Here is a 16531-nt window from a genome sequence, read left to right on the forward strand (position 1 = left end):
TTGTGCTCACCATTAGACCACACCCATTCGAATACACTCTTGGCGTTTCTGGCTCTTTGGTGAATGCAGCAAACATTAACCTATCTAAAATACAAATGGTCAAGGAGAGGCCAAGAAATGGTGACTCCTCAATGTACTTTTCCTCCTAGAACTCTGGTCCCAGGGGACAGGTGGAAGAGTGGCGGGTTTAGGATACCTCTAGACAAGCTTCCTGGAAAAGCACGTGAGTGCAGCACCAGGTCTTGGGGAAATGTGTGTGCTTTAGCGCAGTGTTAAAGGGATAGGGAAACAAGACCCCGAAGAAGCGAGTGAAGGTAGGCCTGGTGCTCTATCATTTGCGAAGGCAGAGTCCTCTGAACATGGAAAAAGCATTTGTTCTCCCTGCTCCCACAGTGGGCAAAGACGCAAGCCCGATGTTTCTTTTTCTACTGAAAACATCAGCAGCGTGGCAGGACTTTATGAACCACACGGTATTAAAGTAAATGATCTCGAGCTGGGAAGACGTGGGTTCGAATCTCAGCTTCTGCACTAACAATGTGGCTGTGGACAAATTGATCCATCTCCCCCAAGGCCCCTTCTCTTCATAGGAACAATGCAAGGAATTAGATCCTCCTCCTACCTCCCTAAGGAGTGCTGACTCTGAGGCTTTGGCCCACTGGCACTCCAGACTTCTACCCTCCAGAACCCTGAGATGATATTCCAGGGTGATTGTAAACCACTGAGTTGTGATTTGTTACAGCTGCAGTAGGAAACAAACGCAAACACTGGTAAGACAATAGCTCTGTGGAGAACACAGGGCCTACTCAGAGTGGAGAGCGGCACACCTGCTGTTAGATGATAGCCTTTGCAATTTTGTTATTTTGGGAGAAGACGTAGTTTTCTAAGTGAACGTGTGCCACTGATGCCAGCGAAGGGAGAAGAGACCAAGTAGTAAAAACGAGGAAGCACCAGTGGCCAACAATTCCTGAATCTCTTACCGGTCCACCTATCAGTGCCTGCTGTAAGCCAAGCCACAGCGGGGCTGCCTCCCTGGCATTCCTACCACATCGCTGCCAAGGCCTCTTTGACCCATGGCTTTCTCCAGTTTCAACAGACCCCTATCTGCCTCCTCCCTCTCCCTCCTTTTCTCCCCCTCTTGCCTACACTTTTCCACATTAGTTCTGACTCACGCCACTCTCCCATGGAGTATTCATTTGTCATAAACCTGTGTGTGGCAGTCTTTGGAGAAGCTGTGTTTTGTGGGACATAATTGAGTCACCAGTGTAAATCTAGCTCCTTTCTGGACCAATAAAGGCCGTTTGTTGATGGCCTCCTTAACTCTGTCCTTTTTCTCTATACTCCTTCTTCTCCCCTTTATCCTACTGTGGACAGTCTCTTCTGCCTTGAATCCCTGTTGCCAGTCACCATTGAATTCACCAAAAGAAGAAAATGTCTTCTTCTTGCTTGGAAGCACAAGCACTTGCCACAGTTAGGCTGCCTTTTTTTTTTTTTTTTTTTTTTTTTGACAGGCAGAGTTAGAGAGAGAGAGAAAGGTCCTCCCTCCGTTGGTTCACCCCCCCAAATGGCCATCACAACTGGCACCCTGCGCCGATCCAAAGCCAGGAGCCAGGTGCCTCCTCCTGGCCTCCCATGTGGGTGCAAGGCCCAAGTACCTGGGCCATCCTCCACCGCCTTCCTGGGCCACAGCAGAGAGCTGGACCGGAAGAGGAGCAGCCGGGACAGAATCCGGCACCCCAACCGGGACCAGAACCTGGGGTGCCAGCACCGCAGGCAGAGGATCAGCCAAGTGAGCCGCGGCGTCGGTGTAGGCTACTTCTTGACAGTGCCTTATCAGTACAATACTGATCAAGAATGGTGCTAGCCTGGCCTCTCCGGATATTTGCCCTTTATACTATTTGCTTATCTGAACTCTCTTCACAGTCTCTTTATGTGAGTCTCCAGTTTAAATTGTAACCCAAATGGCTGGGGATAATGTTATGTCCTACATGCCAGTAATGAAGTTTACGATGTGACTGATCTGGCTATGTGAGTTAGTCTCCGGGGGGGGGGGGGGGGGGGAGGCCCTGGCTGAGTTATACATTAAATCTTTCAAGGTATTGAGGTCCTCTCAGTCTAATGTGCAACTACGACTGGAAAGAAATGAGTGGCATCTCTATGTAGAAACCACATGTGGGGATATTGTGACAATGGCCCAGAGTCTTCCATTCCTTCCCCAAACACGGATGCAGTGCCACCCCCAAGTGCCAAATCCTGAGTGGAAAAAGCTCATAAAGTTTAACGTTTTTAAATTCCCACAGCTATCAAGTTAAACACATAAGGGAAAATATTTAGAGAGTAACCGATTTCTTGGAAAGTTGCTGATACACACAATAAAGGGTAATAATGAAGTTAAAACTTAGCAAGTCTGAGTCATAGAGAAGGCTGCCTCCCACTGATCTCCACAAACCAGGACTTCTGCCAAATGGGTAGACATAGAAGCTGGCTCTTCTATGTCTCCACTCCCTAGCTTTCCCTTTCCCTGGAATGTCATCTCTTCCCCACCATCCTCCACACATACCCAACTGTACTGACCAAGGCCATACACATCCTGCAAAGCCTACACCTGTTCCTCCCCAGGATTCCCCCAGTACCTAAGGCCCTACTACATATATTCCAATGATTTAGGAACATACCTTAGCTGCCCTATGCAACATAAAATTCTAGATTACAATAATCTCCTTTGTATATTTTTGTATTCCATTAAACACAAACTGTTTCATTTAATGCATATTTAGACCATGAACGCATGAATCAGTTTATTAATTAGCTTAATGAATAACTTGTTGAGAGAGGTGGACAGCTTTTCTCAAGGTCTTTCAAGCACACAAACCAAAATAATTGCTCCAAACACTTACCTTGTGTTCCTTCCAGAGAATCCTCAGGGAGGCAAGAGGCCCGTGTTCAGCCGTGTAGCACTGAACCTTGTGATGAGTCTGGGAGTCCCTGTGGGCTGAGGGAAAGAGCTTGTGCTCCAGAGACATGCAAACCAAGGTCTCGAGCCCAACTCTGCTGTTATGGGCTGACTCACCAGAACTTAATTTAGCACTTTCAGCTTGAGACTCCTGGTCTGCAGTATGGCTCCTCCTCACCTTTTGCTTTTTCTCCCTAATTGGGTTATGAGAATAAGATGTATGCGTGTGAAGTCGCTGGTGCAGTGGCACATGGGAGGGACTGAAGGTGAGTCCCTCTTCTCCCTCAAGTTCCCCTCTTATAGGACAAGGAACTTCGGAATTTGCCAATTAGTTCTGAAGAGAACAAAATATTCAGAAAATAATGGTTTTTGGCAGTAGCCCACCATCTATATGAGGGCTAACCACTAACTCTGGCTTAGAGTTTCCCCTCTGGGTTTCAATTTGCCTTAAGAGCAGCAGGGGCGGGGGCTGGAGAGAGATCTCCATGTGCCTCGCCCAGCCAAGTCATCACCACCACACACCTGCTCTTTATGCTCTCGTTGGCCATGTGGGGTCTCAGTTCTTCCCGCACAAGTAAGCTTTCTAAACACACTACATCTTAAAGAGCTCCAGAAAGCTGCCAGTCAGACTCTGGAAGCCTTTATTTTTTTTTTATTCTTCTTTTAAAAACTATTGTGATTTTTCTTTTTTTCTTTTTTTTCTTTTTTTTTTTTCTTTTTTTTTGGCCAGGCATAGTTAGACAGTGAGAGAGAGACAGAGAGAAAGGTCTTCCTTCCATTGGTTCACTCCCCTAATGGCCGCTACGGCTGGCGCTGCACCGATCCGAAGCCAGGAGCCAGGTGCTTCCTCCTGGTCTCCCGTGTGGGTGCAGGGCCCAAGCATTTGGGCCATCCTTTGCTGCCCTCCCGGGCCACAGCAGAGAGCTGGACTGGAAGAGGAGCAACTGGAACTAGTACCCGGCGCCCCAACCGGTACTAGAACCCAGGGTGCCAGAGCCACAGGCGGAGGGCTAGCCAAGTAAGCCACGGCACCAGTCAAAACTATTGTGATTTCTGAGTTCAGTAAGCAAATTTCACCTGTGGCTAAAAGATTATACAACTTTAGTTTGGGTGCTTTGGGACACAAGAAAGCAACACACAAAAATGTGCTTTATTCATATTGTGGCACTCATAACATCCTTTGTCACCTGCTCCTAGTAAGTTCTAATGTTCTCAACTGTGTCTTCAGCCTCGGTGAAATCCTGAAGATGGTCAAAGATGACTCCACTGTCCGTTGCTTCCAAGGCTTGCTGATTTTTGGAAATGTGATTACTGGTGTAAGTAACCAGAGTTTTCAGGAAATTCTGCTCTGCTTTTAATCATGATTTTAGATTCATCAAAAGTGAGAGTTTAAAGGAAAGGAATGATATAATAGGTAGCTCATTATATATTTTTTAATTTTAAGAAAAGTGTTGGTAAATATGCTGGCTAGAATTTAATTATATCATTTATCAAATATAACCATTTAATGTGTCAAAAGACGACAGTGGAAAATGTAGATACTTCCCTCCCAACTTTACTTTTATAAAAAAGATTTTTATTTGTTTATTTGAAATGCAGACCTACAGAGGGTATAAGAGACAGAGAGAAAGGTTTTTCATCCACTGGTTCATTCCCCCAGATGGTTACAACAGCCAGGGCTGGGCCAGGCTGAAACCAAGGGCCTAGAACTTCATTTGAGTCTCCCATGTGGAAGCAGATGGCCAAGGACTTGGGCCATCTTCCACTGCTTTCTCAGGAACATTAGCAGGGAGCTGAAGCAGAAGTGAGTGGCTGAGATTTGGCAAGCAGCAGCTTAACCCGCTGCACCACAATACCAGCCTCTCTCTCCCAACTTTAAAACACAAGTGAAGCCATGTCCACCATGGTCAGTGCCCCAGACATCCCCACCATGCATGCACTATAGTATTTCTCTCCTCTTTCTCCTTGGTTTGAATTCCTATGGGGCAGATGTTTACTTCTTTTATGTAACCAGAAGCAGGCTGTGAGAATAGCTCAGAAGCCAAGTTATCTGGGCATGGTGGAGTGAGGTTGGAGAACCCTTGCCTGGGAGTCAAAAGATCAACCGTTGGCCCAGCTCTGCCTCTGATGCTCTGGGTGACTGGACAAATCATCATCTTTCAAGACTAAGATTCCTCATCTACAAAGGAGGGGTTTGGGAAAAGATAACCACCAAGGTTTCTTCAAGCTCTCCTTGGTAAATAGGACCAAGAACTCCTTAAATATCATAATCCAGGAATTTGGAGGGTTAGGGAAGGCAGGGAGAGAAGTATCTTCATGGAAGTAGGCATTGCGTCTGAATGTTTCATGCCCCAGAGACTTAACGGATGGTGTGAAATGATCTGGGTCTTTCCCCAAATAGCAATAAGACAGTAACGTATGGAAGAAGGTATGCAAGCAATTCGCCAATGAAAGTAGTTGCTTAATATCCTAGAGTTGCATCAAACCTATGCAAGGGAGGGAGTTCTCTTCCCACCCCACCTCTCTGTCCCTTTCCCAATGTTGCACTATTGGCTACCAGCTTGACAGAACCCTGTCTGCTCCCAGATGTGTGGCATCGCCCTGACTGCAGAGTGCATCTTCTTTGTATCCGACCAACACAGCCTCTACCCACTGCTTGAAGCCACCAACAATGACGACATCTATGGGGCTGCCTGGATTGGCATGTTTGTTGGCATCTGCCTCTTCTGCCTGTCTGTTCTAGGCATTGTGGGCATCGTGAAGTCCAACAGGAAAATCCTTCTGGCGGTAAGACCTTGAAAGTCTCTACAGGGGTTTCCTTGGAGCAAGTTTGATGGATTATTTCTGCTTTACTGAGAAGAAGGTTAGGTTTTCAGTGGGGCAGGAGGAAGCAGAATGTCAGATGTTAGGTAAGATTCTCCCTGCAGTGAAGAGTCCCTCCACTATTACAAATCCAGACAACTCATGTACGGAGAAGCCAAAGGGGAGACACTTGGGGGTGATGCTGCTGAATACTCCCCAGATCTGTGCTTCTCCAGCTGGTATCTGCATGCCTCCAACAGGTATAGTTAGGGAAACACAGTGAGAACTTGATTATTAGATTTCTTGATAACAAGTAATTTAAATGACTATTTTTGGTATTAATCATGTATTGATAGAACATAAAATAAAAAATGTGTATGAATGTGTGAATTTTTAAGAGAAAGCATGAAAGTTTTTGAAGATGTTTTTCAGCCCAAGGATAATGGTTTTGTACAGGCTCTGCATTCTCACATTTTCATTCACTCTGTTTTTCAGGGCCCCTAGAAACTTCAATAAGCACTGCTGCAGAGCATATGTGCAGCCTGCATCTGACTCTGTGCACCCCAGAAAGGCTTCTGCCCCAAACCACAGCCAGCAGGATCATGTCCTGCCTTTGCAGATGCAGGCATGGCTGAGAAAGCTGGGTTTGGCCTTGACATCTACCCCCTGCCCCCCGTGCTCAAGGCAGTAATTCTCACATTGTGTCAAACATCCCTGCACGCGCATAGACTCCCAGTCCCTGAAATAAGTTCCCTCCCCAAATGCTGCAGGGCCTGAGTTCCACCTTAAAGAACAAGTCCAGCCACTGAGAGTGTTGTTGGTTTACTTTCCCTTTGAGTTAACCATCATCCTTGTACTCCACAAATGCAGAACATTTACATTCTGTGATTCCTCAGTATGAGTAGTTGGAAGGCAAAAGGATCCACTTTGAGAAGGTGGGGAAAGGAACGTTGGGGGAAAAAGGGGAGAGGGAGAAGAAGAGAGGCAGGTGTCCCCAGTGACAACCCACGCTTGTGTCCCAGCCTCACTTTGGGCCAGTCATGTGTGTGGCTCACACAGCCAAAGGAGCAGCTCTCCCTCCCATTCAAGGGACGAAAGGAGAAATGCCTGACCCTCTGGCCCGCCTCCCTGTAGTGTTGCTAAGAGGTTCGGAGTCTCTGTAGGAGGAACCCCAAAGCTCTTGACAGAGAGCAAGGCAGCAGCTAAGACAGGAGAAAAGGATCTTTGCCTCTGAGAGCCTCCCACTGGTGACTTGCAGCCAGAACTTTGTTTTGAGCCAGGTGCTGAGGGCAGCAGACGGTCGTGCTCAGAGAATCTCCCATGCCCAGACCCAGAGAAGATTTTCCCTGCCCTCCCCCACTGGCATGGAGCACAGTGCCCCTTCCCAAGGATACAAGGACTGGAAAGCTCAGTTACCAGGCTGAGGAAGGCAAAGACAAAATTCGCCAACCACTCCCATCCCAGATTCAGAAGTCATTTGCAGTTCAGATCCTTTCAAGCCCAAAGAGTCTGTGACCTGTGGAGTCGTCATGGGCACACACAACAGCGACACCCCTGCTCTGTCTCATTCACCTGAGCCTGTCAGTGAGGGGAGAAAGGTGACATGAGAATGCCAGCAAGTGTGTGGGAAACTACCTACTTCTCTCTAAAAAGAGCGGATGCTTGTTAGGAGGGACACCGACTGTTAAAAAGGCTTTGGGTCATCTCTTTCTGACCTCTGTGATTCTAAATTTTCAACAAACCATTGAAAAAATTCTCCCAAGGAAAGGGTATTTATGAAGCTCCATTGTGTGTGAGACACTCAGACTCTTACCAGCCACTGAATGTACAGGTGCTTGTACACACACACACACACACACACACATCAGTTCTTTCTCTTGTATTTGTCTTTCTCAGTTAAAATAGAAATTCAGGATATTGGTCTGGGAAAGCTCTGTGTTCATTGGCCATTCATTCTGTGACAAATAGGTGAGAATTGAGCTAACTTGCATCAAGCTTTTCTCCCCACCCAGCCCCATTCCAGGCAGTTGGTCAATGAGGGTTTGTTGAATATCTATGTAAATGATTGGATGATTTTATTCAGAGGAATGTGCTGAAAAACCACAACAATCATTTGGCAAAGTCTGTCTTTGGGAGCAAATGTAATCCTTTTCTCTCATTTGTTTCCCTTCCAGTATTTCATTCTGATGTTTATAGTGTACGGCTTTGAAGTGGCATCTTGTATCACAGCTGCAACACAACGAGACTTTGTGAGTACAATCTCATAAAGCACAGAGCTCAAGTGACAATAGAATCATCATTTGCAGGGCGGGCGTTTGTCACAGCAGTTAAGATGCCACTTGGGATGGTGGCAGCCTGTGTCAGTGTGCTGGGTTTGAGGTCCCGCTCTGCTTCTTCCTGCTAACTTCCTGCAAATCCCCGGGGAGGCAGTAGGTGATGGCTCAAGTACTTGAGTCCCTGCAAGCTGCACCAGAAACGTACCTGGATGCTCCTGGCTTCAGCCTTGTCTAGCCCCTCCCAACTGTTGCCTCAATGTTCGGGGACTGAACCAGAAGATGGAAGCTCTCTCTCTGTGTCCTCATCACTCTGCCTTTCAAGCCAGTAAATAAATTTTTTTAAAATAATCCTACTTAGTACAGTAATATTGTAGCTGATATGTATCAAGCCCTTACTATGTGCCAGGTACACAAATGTGCACTTTATTTAATATTTTTCTTAACTTTTATTTAGTAAATATAAATTTCCAAAGTACAGCTTATGGATTACAAAGGCTTCTCCACCCCCCATAACTTCCCTCCCACCTGCAACCCTCCCATCTCCCACTCCTTCTCCCATTCCATTTGCATCAAGATTCATTTTCAATTCTCTTTATATACAGAAGATCAATTTAGTATATATTAAGTAAATATTTCAATAGTTTGCATCCACACAGAACATAAAGTGTAAAATACTGTTTGAGTACTAGTTATAGCATTAATTCACATCGAACAACACATTAAGGACAGAGATCCTACATGAGGAGTAAGTGCACAGTGACTCCTGTTCTTGACTTAACAAATTGACACTCTTGTTTATGGCGTCAGTAATCTCCCTAGGCTCTTGTCATGAGTTTCCAAGGCTATGGAAGCCTTTTGAGTTCGCCAACTTCAATTTTCTACTGGGCCTTTTTTTTTTTTTTTTCCCAGAGTGTCTTGGCTTTCCATGCCTAAAATACTCTTATGGGCTCTTCAGCCAGATCTGAATGCCTTAAGGGCTGATTCTGAGGCCACAGTGCTGTTTAGGATATCTGCCATTCTATGAGTCTGCTGTGTATCCCGCTTCCCATGTTGGATGGTTCTCTCCTTTTTAATTCTATCAGTTAGTATTAGCAGACACTAGTCTTGTTTATGTGATCCCTTTGACTCTTCTGTGTTCATCAGGGATATTGGTCTGTAATTTTCTTTCAATGCTGCATCTTTCTCCGGCTTAGGGATTAAGGTGATGCTGGCTTCATAGAAAGAATTTGGGAGGATTCCCTCTTTTTTGATTGTTCTGAATAGTTTGAGAAGAATTGGAGTTAGTTCTTCTTTAAATGTCTGGTAGAATTCAGCAGTGAATCCATCTGGTCCTGGGCTTTTCTTTGTTGGGAGGGCCTTTATTACTGTTTCAATTTCTGTCTCAGTTATGGGTCTGTTTAGGTTTTCTATGTCTTCTTTTAACTGGAGAGTTGAAGCCATTAACATTCAATGTGACTATTGATAAGTAGTAACTTTGCTCTGCCATTTTCCCAAAGATATTTTCTAATATTGTCGCTCCCCGTCTTCATGGAGGAATGACACTAAGCCCTGCCTAGGCTTCATATCTGAGTCACGGCACCATTATGTCACTCCCCCTCTTCGTGGAGGAACGACACAGGACCCTGCATTGTTCTTTTGTCTGCTCGGCCCTCCCCCGGTTTGCTGCTGGTTCTTCCCGAGTTGGCTACCGACCCTTCCACCTCCGTGGAAGGGCGGTTCCCCCTGGCCACTTTCCCCACTTCTGCGGGGGAGCGGCACACCGCCGGCCAGCTCTCTCGGGGGCTGCACAGGTGTTCCTTCAGATGTTCCCCTTAGATGTTCCTGGTGCATGTTGTCTCTCTCCTCCTTTATAGTCCTCTTCCACCAATCCCAACTCTGCTACCCACACGCCGAGTACGCTGCTCTCCTCCAATCAGGAGCAGGTCCTGCAGCTTGTGAAGTTGGTGAGAGGCAGCTGGGTAGAAGCTGTTTGCTCCTCTCCCAGCGCCATATTGTGGGAGAGCAGATGTATAGAATAAGTCTTAATTCCAGTAACAGTATAGTCCGAGTTGCTCCCCACATAATATATGCTTTGAACTTCGTGTGATCTTTTACTGTGAGATTTTCTTCCTTTGCCTTCTTTCATTTGATGACCGTGTTTCTGTTTTTGTGTGTAGCACATCTTTTAAGCATCTTTTGCAGGGCTGGACAAGTGGCAACAAATTCTTTCAATTTCTGTTTGCTATAAAAGGTCTTTATTTAACTTTCATTCACAAATGACAGCTTTGCAGTATATAATATTCTGGGCTGGCAGTTTTTTTTTCCTCTTAGTACCTGGGCTATGTCTCGCCATTCCCTCCTAGCTTGTAGGGTTTCTGATGAGAAGTCAGCTGTGAGTCTAATTGGAGATACTCTGAGAGTAATCTGACGTTTCTCTCTTGCACATTTTAGAATCTTTTCTTTATGTTTCACTGTGGTGAGTTTGATTACAACATGTCGTGGTGAGGATCTCTTTTGGTCATGTTTACTGGGGGTTCTATGAGCTTCCTGTACTAGGATGTCTCTGTCCTTTTCCAAACCCGGGAAGTTCTCTGCTAGTATCTCACTAAAAAGGCCTTCTAATCCTTTCTCTCTCTCCATGCCTTCAGGAACTCCTAGAACTCGAATGTTGGATTTTTTAATAGTATCCTATAGATTCCCAACAATATTTTTTAGATTTCTAATTTCCTCTTCTTTTCTTTGGTTTGACTGTATATTTTCCTGTGCTCTGTCTTCTAAGTCCAATATTCTCTCTTCTGCTTCACCCATTCTGTTTTTAAGGCTCTCTAATGTGTTTGTCATTTGATCTATTGAATTCTTCATTTCATTTTGATTTCTCTTCACTATCACAATTTCATGTTCTACTAGTTTCTGCATTTCATTTTGATTCCTCCTTAAGATTTCATTTTCACAAGAGAGATTTTCTATCCTGTCCAGTAAGGATTTTTGTAGTTCAAGAATTTGTTTTTGAAAACTTCTAAATGTTCTTATCATAAATTTTTTGAAATCCGTATCTTGCATTTCTTCTATCTCATCATCTTCATAATCTTGGCTTGGGGTGTCTTGTTCATTTGGGGGCATCATAATGTCTTCTTTGTTCTTGTTTCCTCAGTTTCTGCGTTTGTTTCTTGGCATTGTGGAGATATTCTTTAGTTTCTTCTTCCCTCACTGTGGTGTTTTTTCTTGTTATACTATGACTGTATTAAGTGGACTGTCTGCTTTTGATAGAGCCTTAGAGGCTTGAGATGGGTATGGCCAGAGAGCTCTGTTTGGTTCCTGAGGGTTAAGGGTGTGCCAAAAGTGACAAACCCAGGTTAGGCATGGTAAATCTCTCTCTCTCTCTCTCTCTCTCTCTCTCTCTCTTTTATTTATTTATTTATTTATTTATTTATTTATTTTTGATTCAGAAGGGAAGTAATTCCACACAGCTGAGCAGAATTGAAGGCAGTCAGTTTCTGATCTCTGGCTCCTCCCTTTCCAGCACTGGTGTGTAGATTCCGCAGCTGGGGTCCTGAGCCGTAGGCTCCCACGCCCTCCACGTAGGTCCACCGTGAATCACTAGTTCCAGAAGAGTTTCCTCTGCTGTTTCTTCCCCTACTCTTCCTTGAACCTGCAGAATCTCCACTTTTATTAAACTGTCTCTTCCCTATCAGTGTGCTCCCTTCCTATTCCGCCATCTTGCCCACAACTGAGTCCTTACAAATCTGTGGCATAGACATGATCACTATTGTCATTTTACAGATGAAAACAATGAGACATAAAGATAAAGTAACTTGTCAAAAGATGTACAGTTGGCAAGTGAAATAGCAAGCTCCTCACCATTCTGCCATGGCCCCTGGCCTTCCAATGCCATGATCCGTATTCCACCACCTCGAACACTTTTTTCCAATTCAGTGTCTTTCATTCTTTTCCCGGATTCCCTGGCCTAAGCTGCCATACAATGTTTGTCCAATTTGTCTCAGGGATTTCTTTCAAGATGGGGGACTTCAGACAACCAGAAACATCCTTAGCTGACTATACTTGGTATCTCTAAGTATAGTTTTGCTCCGAGAGAGAAAGTTTTGTGTCCCTAGCAACTGGCTGAGGGAGTTTTTTTAGCTCTGTGGGGATTATAACACACACTCTTTCTCTCCTGCCTCGTGTTTCATTTTCCCCATGCAGTTCACACCCAACCTCTTCCTGAAGCAGATGCTGGAGAGATACCAGAACAACAGCCCTCCAACCAATGATGACCAATGGAAAAACAATGGAGTCACCAGGACCTGGGACAGGCTCATGCTCCAGGTGAGGCCTGTGAGCCAGGTTGGACCCCACTGTGATCTAAACTAGTAAGCAGGGTGTGGGGCAGGAGTGAACTCAGTGTGTGAGGACTGCAGCCTCCAGGGGAATTCTCTCAGGAAAGGACTCCTTGCAGACAAGGTCATCGAATCCTCCTATTTATGGGGTCAGGAGGAGGGTGGAGGCAAGAGGATAGGAATGGGAAAGTAGGGATGCAGGGAGGAGTGTTGTGCTCATGACTCAGTGGGACCCCTACATCTGCATTGTATTGCAAGCTATGATGTTGATGAGCTTACAATTACAGGGCTAATAAAACTGTCATGACATTTAGACTAATCACACCTTCTGCCTCTTAGAACTCAAGTATCACTTACAATAAAAGAAAGATGTTGTCTTCTCTGCCCTACTGTGAACTCAAGTGGCAATTACTACCTGTTTTTGCTTTGTTGCTATCTTCTCACACCTCCCTTAAGCTTGCCCTGCTAAGAAAAAGGGTCTATTATTTTATTTGATTGCTCAATTTTCTCCTACTGGCAACCACAAAAGTTTCCCTCAAATACCACCAGATACCCAGCTCTTCAGGAATATCCATTCTCACTCCTATATTGCCCTATGTACATAAATTGTTATCCTCTTCATAACCCCTCACTACCCAACTCTCACAATGGTGTGCTCCCAGCCCCTAGTGCAGCACCAAATTTTTACAATGTCTCATCAGCAACTCCCTGATAGCCTCCACTCCTTCTTTAAGCTCTCTTTACCCCCTTATTTCACCAAAATCCTGACTGTGCCCTGTTGGAGATACTCTCTCATTTTTCTCCCTTGCCCCACATAGCACAGGGCCTACCCCTTGACAAGGCATCCTCACTGTTCCTCTTGGCTACCATGCTATTTCCTTCTTTCATTCCTTCCTCCTTCAAATATTTGAAGTTAATGTCCTCAATCTACATCATCTATGACCTTCCTTATTGATGTTATTTATCAGCCTCCCCAATCCAAGCTTGAAAGATTTCATTAAAGACTTTACTGTCTCATTCACTATCCACCTCTTCCCTCATACTCCTGTCATCCCATCTAGAGAACTAAACGTCTATATGGTGTCTCAGCCAACATGTGGCTTCTCAAGTCCATATCCTACTCCCTTGCAAACATCATATCCTCCACTCTACCTCAGCCACCATCTTCCACAGCTATAAACAGCAAGTCATCACCAATAACTGTACCATCTAAGAAAATCCCATTCTCTGCTATAATTTTTTCTTTTACCCTAATATCCCTATTTCAATCATTTTCACCCCAGTAGGCCTCCAATTGACCACATTTTCAGTTTCTATCACCCTTTTCATGTTCCCTCTCCCCTCCTTAACTTATATGTCGGTTCCAGCCCGGCCATCACTCCTGTATCAGTCACCTTTACTTCTTGCCCTGTCTCTGTTCACGAGTCTAAATCCTAACCAACCACTACTGGGATTGAATTATGATTTTTGGCCCATTCCTCACCTATACCCTAAGAGATTAGCATTGCTGGACAAAGTCACATGGTCACACTAGCTTCAATTCAAAAGCACACTAGATATTTTCTACTCTATTTTTTGCAGAAAATTTGCTTGCAACTATTTTGCATGTTCTTCCCTCTCTTCACACCTCCAACACCCCCCATCACCCAGACTCTCAGCTGATGCTCATGTTTTATGGAGAATATAGAAGTAATCAGACAAGAACTATCTTATCTTTCTGCCACCAAATATATCCATCTACGTTGATCTGTATCTGTGCACTTTATGTCTCTCTCTGGGGTATTCTTTGTTCAACTTCTTTGTTTCTACCCTGCATTTTATCACCTTTGCTCTAACAATCTTCCCTGTTCTGATCCGCCCCATCCGCTTACATGAAGCATCCTAAAAGGAGACCTTAAATTGTCTGTCTTTCCAAAAAAACTCCCTCTTGCCCAATATTCACCCACTATTCTGTTCTGCTACTGTTCTGTTTTATTTCACAGTCAACCTTGAGAGAGATATCTACAGTTGCTGTCTCCATTTTCACATTTCTCATCTGCCTCCATGCAACTACAGTTGGCTTCTGACCCTACTAGTCCACTAAAAGGAGCCTTATAGTAATCCATCCTGCCAAATCCTGTGGTCAAAGTTCTGTCCTCACCTTACTGGACATGTCACCAACATTGTCCATCTGGTACCTCTCTCAATCTCCTTTACTGGATTTTCACAACTCTGAATGTTGGAGTGCTTCAAAGCTCATTTGGGGAGCCTTAATTCTCCTCCATTTCTACCTAAAATCTAATAGGAAATAAGCCTGGCTCAAGCATAACCATTTTCGCCTAGAATTTTCAGGTCAAAATACAGAATGGGAACAGGGGTTTAAGTGTGGCAACCAAGATATTATTCAGGATACCTGCATCCCATATCAGAGGCCTCGGGTTCTCTGTTCCTGTCTCAAGCTTTCTGCTAATGCACACTCTGTGAAGGCAGCAGGTGATGGCTCAAGTATTTGGGTCCCTGACACCAACACAGGAAACCTGGATTGAGTTCCTGGCTCCTCTGGCATTGACGAGTGAACCAGTGGAGAAGAACAGTTCATCTCTTTCTCTCTCTCTCTCTCTCTCTCTCATGATTAATTTTTTTAAAAACCAGAATGATTATTTTTCCTGGCTGCATAGTTTCCATAATACAGTGGTGAAACTGGACATCCTTTCAGGATAATTGATTTATCATTATGTTTAATTATTACATTTATTCTAAGAGGTGCCTATGGTTTTAACTTCCTCTCTTGAAATATTTTCATAGAATTTACTTTCTAAAAGGTAGGGAAGTAATATTAATTGTTTTACCTTCTATCCGGATTCCTATTCACAGTGTAAGGATATCAGTCACATGTGATTAAACTTCCTTTCACATAAAGAGATTTGGCTGTGTGGCACCAGGTTTTGGTTAGCTTTTCTAGTTTCTTTGCCATTTTAGAAGTAAAACATAATCACTCTAACAAGAAAATTACTCATAATTTCTTTACCAGTAAATTTATAAATTTCCTGATTCTCAAATTACTCATGTGATATTAGAATAATTATACCTCTTTTGCATTGCTGCTTCAAGATATTTGTATTAATAATAATTGTTTATTAAAGGTTTACTGTGATCCAGGAACTTTACTAAACATATTATATGTTAACTCTCTTAATTATCACAATTCTATGGGGCAGACACTACAAGTATACTTATCCTAATTTTATAGTAAAGAAAATGAGGCTCGGGTAGTTTAAATAACATGTCACAGGTTACAGAGTTCATTAATGAGATGGTAAAAGCTATGAAAAATGTTCTATAAACTCTAAATTGATTTATTGAGCCCTGAAACTCTCATTTGTTAGAAGTAAAATATAGTATGATTTCCATTTCTTCTTGTTTTTTAAAAAATTTATTCAGAGGCCAGTGCTGTGGCATGGTGGGCTTAGGCTCCACCTGCAGCACCGGTATCCCATATGAGTGCTGATTCAATTCTAGGCAGCTCCTCTTCCACTCCAGCTCCCTGCTGTGACCTGGGACAGCAGTGGAAGATGGCCCAAGTACTTGGGCCCCTGCATACACCTGGGAGACCAAGAAGAAGCTCCTGGCTCCTGGCTTCAGATCAGTCCAGCTTCAGCTGTTGCAGCCATTTGGGGAGTGAACCAGAGGATAGAAGACCTTTCTCTCTGTCTCTCTCTATCTGTAACTTTCCTCTCAAGTAAATAAATAAATCTTTTATTAAAAAAAAAAATTATTCAGGGGCCAGCGCTGTGTCATAGCGAGTGAAGCTGCTGCCTGCAGGGCTGGCATCCCATTGTTCAAATCCTGACAGCTCCACTTCCAAATTAGCTCTCTGCTATTGCCTGGGAGGACAGTGGGAGATGGCGCAAGTCCTTGGTCCCCTGCACCTGCGTGGGAGACGGGATAGAAGCTCCTGGCTCCTGGCTTTGGATCGGCACAGCTCTGGCCACTGCAGCCATCTGGGGAGTGAACCAGTGGATAGAAGACCTCTCTCTCTCTCTCTGCCTCTGCCTCTCTGTAACTCTGCCTTTAAAATAAATAAATGTTTTTAGAAATTATGCATTTATTTGAGAGGCAGAATGAGATATCTTATATCCTTGGTTCACACCCATATGACAACAGCTAGGGCTGGGTGAGGTAAAAGCCAGAAGACCAGAACTCCATCCAGG

At 44.3% G+C, this 16531-nt stretch overlaps 1 protein-coding gene across 2 annotated transcripts in view; it reads left to right on the top strand.

Annotated features, from left to right (window-relative positions):
- The window catches only part of UPK1B (uroplakin 1B), a 30986-nt gene that overhangs the window by 5631 nt on the left and 8824 nt on the right, over positions 1-16531 (top strand). For both annotated transcript variants that reach the window (XM_002716674.5, XM_070072177.1), the window contains exons 2-5: positions 4179-4266; positions 5537-5737; positions 7927-8001; positions 12208-12330. In XM_002716674.5, the coding sequence (XP_002716720.1) occupies positions 4198-4266; positions 5537-5737; positions 7927-8001; positions 12208-12330 (468 nt within the window). In that variant the 5' untranslated portion in view covers positions 4179-4197. The remainder of the gene's footprint in view (positions 1-4178; positions 4267-5536; positions 5738-7926; positions 8002-12207; positions 12331-16531) is intronic.

This window comes from Oryctolagus cuniculus, chromosome 4, assembly GCF_964237555.1.
Source record: "Oryctolagus cuniculus chromosome 4, mOryCun1.1, whole genome shotgun sequence".
In the NCBI taxonomy this organism is placed as follows: Eukaryota; Metazoa; Chordata; class Mammalia; order Lagomorpha; family Leporidae; genus Oryctolagus; species Oryctolagus cuniculus.